Source organism: Octopus bimaculoides, chromosome 14, assembly GCF_001194135.2.
Source record: "Octopus bimaculoides isolate UCB-OBI-ISO-001 chromosome 14, ASM119413v2, whole genome shotgun sequence".
NCBI lineage: Eukaryota > Metazoa > Mollusca > Cephalopoda > Octopoda > Octopodidae > Octopus > Octopus bimaculoides.
In genome coordinates this window covers 51,876,885-51,890,301 of record NC_068994.1, presented here as the reverse complement: position 1 = coordinate 51,890,301, position 13,417 = coordinate 51,876,885, and the positions used below count along the sequence as shown (strand labels likewise).

Below are 13,417 nucleotides of genomic sequence, written 5' to 3'. Positions count from 1 at the left end.
TAACAGAAAGTTTTAATTTAGATTGCTTTAAACAGGAAGTCAATATCAGAGAAGAGGCAGCCCGAGAAAGGTGTTGGTACCAAAAGGTCAAAAGGGTTAAATTAATTTTATAATTTTTACCTGCTTCCCGAGCACGTTTGTCAACAGCACCAGAACGTCCTATGTTTTCACTGCCGGCCAAATCAACCTGAATTTTAAGAACAGAAAGAATTAGTACTTAAGTTCAATATGTATAACAAAGCAAACTTAGTTATCATAAAGCTAGTGTTAGGAACATAAATTGTGACTAAGGTTTGGTGGAAGATTTTAATTCAAAACCTATGAAAACAAGACATTAGTACTCAGAGCCAGAGGCGGTTTCAGCCAGGTTGGTATCAAAAGGGTTAATAAAGGTTAAAAAAAAAAAAAAAAAAAAAAAAAAAAAAAAAGAGACAAATGCCATCTGACCAGAAACAGGACACTTACCAAATACAGTTTTCCTGTCTTTAACAACTCTTCACCAGTAATTGTTGTATCCTTTGTATGGATGGTCACACTGAACACTGAATGGGAACGACTGAAATCAAAGATAAATGAATTAGAAACATTTGTTCAATTCCAACCTGTGTATTCCTCAGATAGAAATACAGCATATATCATCAAAAAAAAAAAAATAATAATAAATAATAATAATGATAACAATAATAATAATGATGATGATAATCCTTTCTATTATAGGCACAAGGCCTGAAATTTAGGGGAGAAGTATAGTCAATTACATCGACCCCAGTACACAATTGGTATTTATCTTATTAACCTCGAAAGGATGAAAGGCAAAGTCAACCTTGGCGGAATTTGAACTGCCTTAATAATGATAAAATGAAGTGTGCAATGCCTCCTCAAGCCTCACCTGGAAGTAGCATTCATCAAAGTGGAAGCAGTCTGTCTGCGAGAGGCTCCACGCTCAAGAATTTGATAAATCTCATCTTTGAAGTTGACTGTAATTTCTTCCATTCCATGGATTATAAGAGATCCTTGCTGGAAAAAAGAAGTCAAATGCTTATCAAGAAACTAAATATAAATGATTATGGGTTTCAACAAATATCTAACTGTGTACCTATCATATCCACCCAAGAAAACCAGTTGCTTTTACCTTCAACACTTTGGTAATATCTCGTTCATTCCCTCCTGCTGTCCCTTCTCTACATTTACCTATGCATCAAAACCCTTCACACTGAAGTATCAACTTTGGAACTCCACTCCACTCAACAACCCAAGGGATTTCAGCATTTCAAGTGGTCTTACAGGGGAAATGACTGCACATCATTCCTAAGGTATTTTTTGATGTTACTATTATTATTATTATTATTACTATTCAGGTCATTGTCTGGAATCAAACTTGAAATCTTGGGGTTAGTAGCCCGCACTCTTAACCACTACGCCATATGCCCGTAGAGTAGGCTACTAACCCAAAGATTCCGAGTTCGATACCAGGCAGTGACCTGAATAATAATAATAATAATAATAGTAACATCGAAAAATACCTTAGGAATGAGAACCCAGGTTCGAAAGTTCCCCAAGACACCTGATGAAGGCTGGAGAGTATATCAGCCGAAAAACAAGATGAGGACAAATATCCGTCAAATGTAAATAATGTACGTTGATACATTTCAATTAATTTTCCCTCCAAATATTTCATACATCAAGTATATCTTATAGTCATTGTCATATAATAATTATTATTTACATTATGTGGAAATAATTTCATAAAGTAATGATATAAATATCTCTGTAAAAAAAAATTTAGAAAAAGTTTAGTAGAATAATAGAAAAAAGTTACTTACTCGTTTTGGATCTTCATACATCCTTAAGTTACTAGTATTCCCCAGTAGATCAAATAATTCTTCATTGTACAATTCAATAAAAGAAACTCGGATAGAAAATTCAACATCCTAAAACATGAAAGCAAAAAGTATAAATGACAATTAAAAAACAGCCTTCATTTGTTTCGGTCACTGGAGTGCAGCCATGCTTGGACACTCCCTTGCAATTAATTTACATCATACTTTGACTATGGACAATATTTTTATTTACTCTATGATACAAAATACATCAATGGCATAACAAAAACAACAATACAGAAACTAATATAACTGAAGGACACTAACCTGCTTCTTCAACTCATCAAAAATGTGATTCATACTTCTTGGAATGACACCAGCCAGTGGATCATCTTCCCAACTACAGTTCACATCTTCACTCCGCTCTCCTTCCATTGTGAAGGTCTTTCCCGTCCCTGTTTGTCCATAGCTACAAAAATATAAACTGAATTCATTATACTGTTCCTGGAAAGCTGGTAAAAGTCATTTAAGCAAACCACTGCAATTTTAATTCTTTTAGGACCAACATGCTTCTGGTCCTATCATCATCATCATTTTAAAAAAAAGGGATGGATTAAAAATATCCCGAATTCTAAAAAAATTTAAGTGCAATGGAAAATAAAATAAAAAGTGAAGTTTTCACTATTACACCGATTTCACTTTGAAACTGCTGTAATAGAAACAAAAATCTTTTAATTTCATTTATTAGAAGATGAAATTTATATATTTCTTATGGTTTTTGAACAAATCTGACCATCAGAAATCACTTGTTCTTTAGGTAAACCCTCAACTTCAAAATAAGATGGGTGCATTGTAAAAATTTACTGAAAATTACTCACGCAAAAATGGTACAATTGTAACCAAGCAACACCTCATCAATAATTGGGATAACCACTGCTTTGTATATGTCAATCTGCTTGGCATCCGGAGGAAATACATAGTCGAATCCAAATGTTTTCATCTGTGTTACTATGCCCATCTTTTCGCGCACACTCACTTCTTTTTTTTCCGGAGAAATGTTCACAACAGCAAACGAACCAGACTTCTTTTCTTGTGATGTCATAGGCCTGACAAAAAAAAGACAATTTATTTCAGCGTCTAAAAGTGGTGCCAGACAAAATTCATGTTCCTTTTTATTATATTTTCGTAACAGCAGCATTAAAATATATAACAAAAGATATAAAGCACCTAAGAAAAAAAAAAAAAAAAAAAAAAAAAAATTCAATCCCAAGTCAATAACAGGGCCAGTGTTGGTCACACTACCTCCTAGAAATAATAACAAAATCTTCCTCAAATCATGCACAACCATCTTAAAAACAGCACATTTAGGTGATGTATTTCAAGGCACACTAGGTCTGAACAATATTAAGAGAACAATTAACTGGAACACCTGTAATCATAAGTCTGATCTGTTGGATGAAGGTTGACCAAGGGTTAAACAACAGCAACTGATCCAGTTCCATTTGGATCCCTGGACCCATATATCACATTAAGAAGTAGTTACTCTTTTACTGGTTCCAGTCATTTGACTGCAGCCATGCTGGGGCACCGCCCGCCTTTAGTCGAGCAAATCGACCCCAGGACTTATTAAGCACTGCACTTAGGAAGCTCATATAGACCTACTAGAAATAACAACCAAATCTAAAATCAAAGCCTACCCATCTTAATCATCTTGTTACCATATTTCTGTTGAAATACATTGCTTTTATTTCAGCTAATTAGGAAAATAATGTGAAATTTATTAAAATAACTGTCATTAAGCTCATGTTGGAAATACAAATTAGCATGGAGGTTTTAATTTGGATCACTTTAAAACAGGGATTTCTAACCTCACAGCCACTAAACCACTTAAATAAAAAAATTTTAAAAGTTTAGTGATTTCTATGCAAGAATTTAAAGACTGCACAGCCTCTCTGCATTGAAATGTCAACTATACAAATACATTATTTAAAAATCCACTATATAAATGTCAATTATACAAATTTTATAAAAGGTTTATTTAAAAAAGTTCAAATACTGTGCAAGTAGTTAAAAAGTTTATTTGGCAATCCCTTGTGTCTGAGTTCGATCCCAATGCCCAACATCATCAAATTTCTTCTACTACAGCCTTAGGTTGTCCAATGCCTTATGAGTGAAATTTGACAGACTGTGTGGGCCCATGTTTCACTACCATGTATCATACAGTCTGCCTTTCACTCTAAGGGAGAGGCCCTTTGTTGCCAACAGAGGTACACTCTCAGAACATACACCCCTGCTACTGACTTGATCACCTAGAAAACAGAAGCTATCAACCACCTCTAGCTTACCGCCGCTGGCATTTGATAGAGTCTATTTTCTGTACATTTTTAGTGTTTATTGTACCTGTGCACCTTTCACACACAAGACCTATTTTCCCAGTTAACCTCTCTCTGATGGTATTTGTGATTTGTCTGCTTTCCTACTTACTAAGACTATGGTTTTTGCTAGGTTAACTCAAAGGCCCTTCAGTTCTAGACCTTGCTTCCACACCTGAAACTTCTCTAGTTATGGTAAAAATCTTTGGATGTAAAAGTTCTTCGAACTGAATAAGCAAAATGAATTGTCTTTACAAGCAATCTTTTTCTTAATCTTTCCAAACTAACATTTTACATTTATTTTATTTGAATTTGCGCCTGATAGGTCATAACCATGCCAGTTTTCTTGATTCTTCGAAACAAGTACCAGTATTTTCATCGGTTCGAAATTTGTAAACAAAATTATTTGTAACAGAAGTTGATTGTTAAATTTCGTGCTAAAAAGTTATATTTCTTAATTTGGGTGTATACACTTAGCCTCAAGAATGTAATTCGGATTGGCATTTAAAAAAAAAAGTACAACGGTTATATTTCCTCAAGTAAACTCCACCTATAAAGTATTAGTTAAGCAGTGGCTATGACAAAGGACACTTGCCAATGGCGATAAGTAGTGGTATCGAACCCCTAATCACGTGGTTGCAAAGCGAACACCTTGACCACTCAAGGGGACACTTTCCCTTTATCTTCAACCACAAAGCACAAGTATCTATATAAATCACAAGTTCATATAGATGGAGTTTCGGAATAGCTCAGCCAGCAAAGATGGATTTTCTCCGTTTTTTTTGTTAGGATTTTTCAAATGATTTTTCCCTTTTCTTTCCCTCAGTTTTGGTCAATATATTATATTCCACATTCCGAAATATTTGGTAATCACATTTAAAATAAAAATTCCGAACCCTAATCTTCATAACACTTTTCACAATTAAAAGCAAAACGATCGAACACAAGTTAGTGTGCGAAAAACCGAAATTAGAATTTTGAAGCATTAAACAATAATTTCAGTCGTTTAAAGAGTAGAAAAGACTGTTTTTCATTCAAGACTAACGAAACCAAACATCTCTTTTCTCCATCAAATAGCGAAAGTGTGTCATAGCAGCAACTTGTATATTTTTGAAAAAAAATAGCAAAATTAAATTTGATGGGAATTGTCAGCGTAAATAGTGTTGTTTACCTCTCGATTTAATTTTTATGCCGTAAAGAAAAGGGGCTTATTTTTTTAAGAAAAAAGTATGGCAAAATTAATCAAAATCATATAATTAGAAATGGTGGGGAAGGGTGTAAGAATTTTTGCTTTGTTTTGTTTTAAATGTGAATTCCGAATGCTTCAGACAAAAACTAACGAACGAAAAAAAAATCATTTTAGTGGTGGTTACTGGGTTTTTTTTTTTTTTTTGGCGGGGGGCGATGTTTAAAATAAACATTTAAATTTTGGGGGCTGTCGTGAACGTATGGAGGTGATGACACCTAAAAAAAACTTAGGGATTTTCAAAGTATTTTTTGGCACTATCATGCTATTAGCTGTCAAGGGCTTTCCATCATTTTGAAGTATGTGCTGCAAAAAGTTTGTCAATCCTGGCGAAAACGAAGAATCCAAATAACGAGAATGAGCTATTATGCAAGTGTGTTTGTAAATACATGTTAAGTTTGAAATCGGGGAGAGATATAAGGGTGCTTGATGTAGTTTGAGGAAGAAGTTGATTTACTAAAATGAAGTTAACGAACGAATATCCTCTATGGACAAGAGTAAGTTTGTTTTAGCTATCCACGACTGGAGTTAGACTGGATGATAGCAACCGGTATTGACAAAGTGTAGTAACAACATGTCAGTCTATACAGGACCATAATAAATACAGTCTAAGAAGCAGAAAAGGTATATTAGAAGGTCTAAATTATGCGCTACAGCTAATGTAAACCAAAATCATATGCTTATCATTATTTTCCCGTCTCGAAAAACAAATTAAAAGAAAGTGCTCGCGAGAAATACATGACAGTGGAGAAATAAAGAGAATTTTTTAAAAGGCAAACATCAAACTCACCTGCATCGTACAGCCACCTTAATATTCTGATTACCATTTTTCTTGGGTCCCATTTTTTTCACTACTGTCGTACAGTAAATAACTTTCAACAAACAATCACACACGCACAATAACAGTAATAAGTCAACAAAAAGGCAGAGATTTCAGCTCCGTTTGCCTTGTGGGATTTAAATTTTTCGTATTTTGTACAATTTCAAAATAAGCCAATCAGAATCAAGGCGATTGCTGATTGGCTGGATTTCGATGTTGCCGTTCGAATTATTATTGCACGAGGGAAGAATCAAGGGGAGTTAAATCTTTCATACTAGCTCAAATGTCAAATATAACGTTTTTTACTGGAGAAGCGAAGTGACAATGTGTGGGGGGTCGGGGTTATCTTGTGGTTTGTACTATTAGACTACGTTTCTTATTTCTTTATTGCCCACAAGGGGCTAAACATAGAGGGGAAAAACAAGGACAGACAAAGGGATTAAGTCGATTACATCGACTCCAGTGCGTAACTGCTACTTATTTAATCGACCCTCGAAAGGATGAAAGGCAAAGTCGACCTCGGCGGAATTTGAACTCAGAACGTAACGGCAGACGAAATACTGCTAAGAATTTCGCCCGGTGTGCTAACGTTTCTGCCAGCTCGTCGCCTCTGTTAGACTACATTTCGTTCATTGGACTACGGTCATGATGGACCGCTGCCTTGAAGAATTTTAGTCGAACGAATCGACCCCAATACTTATCTAATTTTTTAAGACTGATGCTTATTTTATCGGTCTTTGGCTGAACGGCTATGTTACGGGGACATAAACAAACCAGCATCGGTCGTCAAGCGGTAGTGTAGGACAAACACAGATACAAACACACACACATACAGACACGTGGTTATTTAAATTAGTAACTGGGGCAAAATGAGTAATTTCTGATTTCTCGCTAATTTCTACCTGCTTGTTTGAAATCATTACGTTGCAAGTTTGCCGTCATTATTTTGTACTGTTACATTAACTCTAAGAGTAAAAATTGATCAACATACCTGTCGATGAATTTGAGAGAGTTTCAAACAGATTCGAAACATAGGTGACAGGTACTTTTTTTCTCAACTTTGACCCGATTGTAACTGAGGTTGGTAATAAAATATCTGGATAATTTTTGGTGTTTAGTAATCAATATTCTTTTCTCTTTTGGAGTTCAAGTTAATTTTTCTCCACACTTTGATCATTTTCAATTTTCAAAACTGATGCCTAAAATGGGGTAAAATGAGTCATGACTAATTTCTTCTCTTTAATTGAATGTTGCTTATATATACCGGGAAGAAAGCCACTCCAGAAGATCGTGCAAAAGTTTTAGTGAATATTTAAAGTCGAACTTTTTGACTTAATGGAGTTTCGTTAATTCTATATCATATGCCATTTTTCCATGATCCTTAAAATCCTTAAATTTTTGTCGCATTTCTGATCTTTCTGATATCTAAGGATGGATATTGATACATATGAGTCTGTTTTCAAATGTAATTCTGGAGAATTACTCATTTTGTCCCTGCTCAAAGAGAACGGCGAAAATTCTTCTGAAATGATGTTCTTAATGTTTATTGTGTTTTAAATGCATTTGGAGAACGACATTTGCTTAGCTGATATAGTTTTTGTAAGGTAGTGAACATTTGTAATTTTTTTTTTTTTTTCTCAAACTAAAAAAGTTATTAAAAAATCGTAATTGTACCCCCACCTCCGTCATATCGTTGTTATGACAGGCTTCTTTCAGTTTCCGGCTACTGAATCCACTCACAAGGCTTTAGGCGGCCCGAGTATTTAGTAGGAGACACTTGTCCAAGACTCTACGCAATGTGACTGAATGCAGAACCATGTGGTTGGGAAGCAAACTTCTTACCACACAGCCTACACCTGTTAATTTTTGTTTCTTTTTTAAATCAATTAACGGTAATTAAGACTTGATCAAGTACCTATGATCATAGGCATTCTTTTCTGTCTTTATAGTCCAAGATAATGACTAAATTATCCAGTGAATTCTTCCTCTTTATTAATACAACCGAATTTTGTTTCTATTTCTAGTACGTTGATTGACCACAGACGCTGCCCCGTTATACCAATCTCATTTTGCATGTCAGTAGGTGTGTGCACACCCAACCCGCTAATTATTTAATTTATTATTATTATTTTTATTTTTTTTTTTTTGCAACATTAAATTTCTATATAATTACAATCCACACTATCTGAAAGGTATTTATAAAAAATTTCATTAACAAATATCCATTTTTCTGAAAGTTATGACAAAACAAAATTGATTCGTGTGAATTATCCAAAACTCTTCTGGATCTGTTCCTTCCGAAATATTTTTCGCATCGAATTCTGAATATAATCGTGATCTACATTGTTTCAAAGGTGTTTGTAGAAACATTCATTGTTGAAGATAAATTTATCAGTATACAACCATAGACTTAATCCAAAACCTGATCTAATACAAATATCTTGTCTTTGAGCACTCTCTTGCAAGATTCGAGAAAGGTCTCCTCCTTGAGGATACAACCTCCTCCATTCCTCTCACTACCACGTGGGCACTAAAAATGGCAACTGTGCTGGGTGTTTCCTCTTTGTTCTCTCACTTGGCCATTAAAATAAATAAATAAAATCGAAATGGTTTTTATTTAATAATGTGGGTAAGGTGTTGACAGGATAGTACACAGATCTAAAAATGTGCAAGACACTGTATATAATAAGGGCAACTCTATGACTTTATCAGGAGCTAGGGGTCCAAGGTAAAGCTAATACTGCGTACCTATCCAGGAATATGACACTCAATGATCAGATATCAAACCATTCTAAACTTTGTGTTGACATAAATATTGAAAATTTTCTTTTCTCTAAACAGATTACTAGTCTAAGAAATTATATAATTGCATATAATTTAGTAATGCTCTAAACCAGGGTGTATATAAGAATTTGTTAAAGTTTATGAGCAATAAATCGGTGATACTTCTATTATACAAGAAATAATTTAACAAATTTTTTATTCAATTCTTAATATTTAATCATGAAAATATAATAGGATTATTTTTAACATGGGGTCTAGTAGAACAAAACAAGAATCAAAGGGGTCTATAGGCAAAAAAAAAAAAAAAACGATTGGCAATCACTGTTCTAAAGTATTAGACCATTGACACTTGTGGATAAAATAAAACTTCTTGTTCAAATGTAGTCTGACACTATATTCACACCCAGAAATAAGTCAATGTTGAGATTAAATAAGGTGGCTAGCTGGCAGAAACATTAGCACACCGGGCGAAATGCTTAGCAGTATTTTGTCTGCCGTTCTGAGTTCAAATTCCGCCGAGGTCGACTTAGCCTTTCATCCTTTCGGTGTCGATTAATTAAGTACCAGTTACGCACTGGAGTTGATGTAATTGACTTAATTCCTTGTTTATCCTATCCCCTCTATGTTTAGCCCCCTGTGGGCAATAAAGAAATAAATGTTGAGATCAAAGTGCTTGAAATATAATAGAGATGCTAATATTGTCAAATTTTTCATCTCTCAAGACAAAAGCGAAATGAATTTCAAGCAGAGAATGAAACCAACAGGGTCGGACATTATTTCTGGTTCAAGAGCTAACAACATCCTTCATAACACAGTTTTCCTACATACATTCTTGACAAAAACAAAAGTTTTTATTTATTTATTGTCTAATTTAATACCCCCACTACTACCAAATGGCACCCTCTCTCTCTCTCTTCGCCCTTTTTTAAAGCCTAAGCAGGCTCATGGGCCTGGTTTCTATGGCGTATGTGTTCCCCGCCAGCTGGACGGGATGCCAGTCCATCGCAGCTTTACTCAAGAAACAGAAAGAAAGAGTGAGAGAAAGTTGGGGCAAAAGAGTACACCAGGGGTCGCCACCTACCCCCCTGCCAGAGCTTCATAGAGCTTTAGGTGTTTTCGCTCAATAAACACACACACAACGCCCAGTCTAGGAATCGAAACCGCGAGTCCGCTGCCCTAACCACTGGGCCATTGCGCCTCCACAAATGGCACCTTACCCATCAGATTTTGGCACAAGACCAGTGATTTCAGAGGAAGGAGGAAGTTGATGACATTGACCACAATGTTTAACTGGTAATTATTTTATTGACCCAGGAAGAATGAAATAGAAAGTCATCACCAGTGACATTTTAACTTAGAATTTAGATTGATGGAAAGCTGTTTATCAGTTTGCCATCTTACCTTACACTAATGAAACGTTTGGCTCCTTTCTTATTAAACAATTCAGAAACCATGGGGAGGCTAACTGATACCATCAACTCCAGTACTTGAATGGTACTATACTTCATCAAACCCTGTAATGATGGAAAAAGCACAGCCGACCTTGGAAGGATTTGAACTAAGAAAGTAAAGAATTGGAACAAATACCACAATGCATGCTGCGTAACACTGAAGATTCTACCACCCCATCACCCTTTTTGATCTAATATAAATTTCTCTTTCTTCAGTGTTGGGTAAGTTTAAAACTTTGGAAACCATTGCAACTGGATATCAAACCATCTCTGACAATCTTTCATGTTTTAACAGGATCTGAATTAAAACCTTCCATCAAAATACTATTTGAACCCTGTCACACCATGTTCCTGCTTTGGCAGGAATAGGCTTAATATCATCACACTGGATTCCCAGTAAAGTGGTAATGAACAACAAGCATAGAAAAAGAAGATGCAACCGATTCTGTCCATTAGTTTGCATGTAGTCATTACCCTCAAGCTGTATAGACAACTATTTATTCTTTTGCTCAGGAGCCCAGGTGGAGGATAAAGTTAGACACAGGGGCCCAGTGCTGAGAGGGTTAACGGAAAAATTGGAAACTCATTTTAATGCCAACCCATTGAGATGACCTCAGTTCTATGATACAAACTTATTTTTAAAGTGACCTGAATTTAAACATTCCATCAAAATGCTGTTTTTATTTGTTCCAAACCCCATTTTAATAAAGATAATTTTACAAAATCCATTATTTTAAAAAAAATCAATAGAAACAATGGCATTATATTTTAACATATGGCAATGAAAGAATTTTATTAAGCATGGCAATTTACATGTCCCCCCCTTTTAATCCATGCAACTCCCCTTTATGATAAACACCGATCTAAAAGTTCCACTATCACCCCATTCATCCTCTTCCTCCTCATTTAATGTCCATATTGGCATGGGTTGGATGGTTTGATTGGAGTTGACCAACCAGGAAGTTGCCTTGTCTGTTTTGGTATGGTTTCTGGGGCCGGATGCCCTTCCTAACACCAGCCACTTTACAGTGCACTGGGTGCTCTTTATGTGGCACCAGCACTCCTCGTTCTAATTTGTAATTGGGCAGCTAAGCAAGTAGACAATATTGTCTCTAAAATAATATAGTACCAGAGTAAATATCTTACAATAGTGTCAATCCTTAACAATCTGGGATCAAATCCTGTTCTAAATGACTTTACTTTCCATCAATCTACTTGCTGATGACTTATTGATCACACAATGCTGGAAGTTATCTTCATCACTATTGCAAGTTGAAAACTAAAGAAAACAAATAAAATGCCAGAACTACATAAGCAAAATCATCACTAAATGTCTGTTTTCTGTGCTGGCATAGGTTGGACTGTGACAGGATCTGGTGAACCAAAGGGCTGTACCGAACTCTAGTGTCTGCTTTGGCATGTATTTCTAAGGCTGGACGTCCTTTCTAATGCCAAAATAATATTCGAAAAAAGAAAAAAAAAAGAGAGGAAAAAAAAAAAAAAAAACATTCTCAATCAGAACCATCATAATTAATTACGATACAATAAAAAATTTTTTTTTTTAAATGAGAAAATTATATATATATATGTATGCATAATATATTTTTTTATTTATATTTTTCCAATACATAATTATTTCTGAAAATATTACAACTGCCTCTATTTAGACAGTGTTGCAGTCAAACTACAGTCAAATTCATTCCCAATTCCCGAAACAAACTGAGGGAGATGAAGAGAGAGAGAGTGAGTGAGTGGGGAAGTTGGGGTGGGGTGGTGGCGAGAATACTCGACTACGTTTTCTACTAGTTTTGATATTGAATTAGTTCAGCAAATTCTTTTGTACAAAAAATAAAAAAAACACTGCTAAAAAGCATGACATCAAATTTAAAAAGAAGTTAGGGAATGCACCACAAAGAGTTGATTAACAAAAAAATTAGTGTAGCAACCATTTGTAATAAATGTATGAAGCATATTTTGGAGACAGGGAGAAGGGAAAGGCAGCTACAGAGAATCTGCATCATGAAAGACTTGATATTATAGTGGGGTGAGGGGTTGGTTTCCTTCCTTATGAGGAGTGTAGGAGGAAGAGAAGCTGAGTCATCATAACATGGAATTAGAAATGTACCAAATTATTATTATTATTATTATTATTATTATTATTGCTAATGTTAAGTGTCTATTTTTCACAGAATACTTTCAAATCATTTTTCACTTTTGATATCAGAGAAAGGTGGAGGGGAGGGGAGGGGGAAGAGAGAGAGAGAGAGAGAGATCTCAACAGGGAAGAGCTTTAAAAATATATATATAGATAGACAGATATAAATATATATAAAAGGATTTAGTGACTGTTTCGAGTTGCTACTCCAGTTACTCAAGAGGGAAAAGAAAAGAAATAATGAAAAAAAAAAAAAAAAAAAAAAAAGAGATCTTTATTACATGGTGGTGGTTTCTTCATTAATGTTAATGACGAGCATTTAATTATTTTGCCCAACAGAATTCCTACACATGAAATGAATGAAGGCATAAGCAGGTAAGTACTCCTCCAACACAAATATACTTAACATAACTGTTACACTGGCACAGCGTGACATAACATGATAAGCCTGGATCTTTTGAATTACAGGTAAGAGAGAGAGAGAGAACTGGCTCTAGTACTTGACATGTATTTTATAGACACTGAAAGAATGAAAGGCAAAATTGACCTTGGCAGGATTTGAACCCAGGGCATAAAGAGCTGGAATTAAAACACAGCAAGGTGTTGTATTCCCCATTCTAATAGTTCTGCCAATTTACTACTGCCGTGACCTTTCTATATTGACTGGCAACTTGAATGCGAGTTAGTATTGAAAGAGAAACAGAAAGAAACAAATGACTCCAAGTTCTGGTTGTGACAGAAAGCCAACACACACACACACACACACACA

At 35.1% G+C, this 13,417-nt stretch overlaps 1 protein-coding gene across 1 annotated transcript in view; it reads right to left on the bottom strand.

Moving 5' to 3' along the window:
* Positions 1–6,416, bottom strand: part of LOC106878569 (kinesin-like protein KIF11) — a 33,256-nt gene extending 26,840 nt beyond the window's left edge. The window contains exons 1-7 of the mRNA XM_014927813.2: positions 6,229–6,416; positions 2,699–2,926; positions 2,148–2,289; positions 1,824–1,931; positions 890–1,017; positions 466–556; positions 121–187 (exon numbers count right to left, since the gene is read on the bottom strand). Of these exons, the coding sequence (XP_014783299.1) occupies positions 121–187; positions 466–556; positions 890–1,017; positions 1,824–1,931; positions 2,148–2,289; positions 2,699–2,926; positions 6,229–6,281 (817 nt within the window). The 5' untranslated portion in view covers positions 6,282–6,416. The remainder of the gene's footprint in view (positions 1–120; positions 188–465; positions 557–889; positions 1,018–1,823; positions 1,932–2,147; positions 2,290–2,698; positions 2,927–6,228) is intronic.
* Between the last annotated feature and the right edge of the window lie 7,001 nt (positions 6,417–13,417).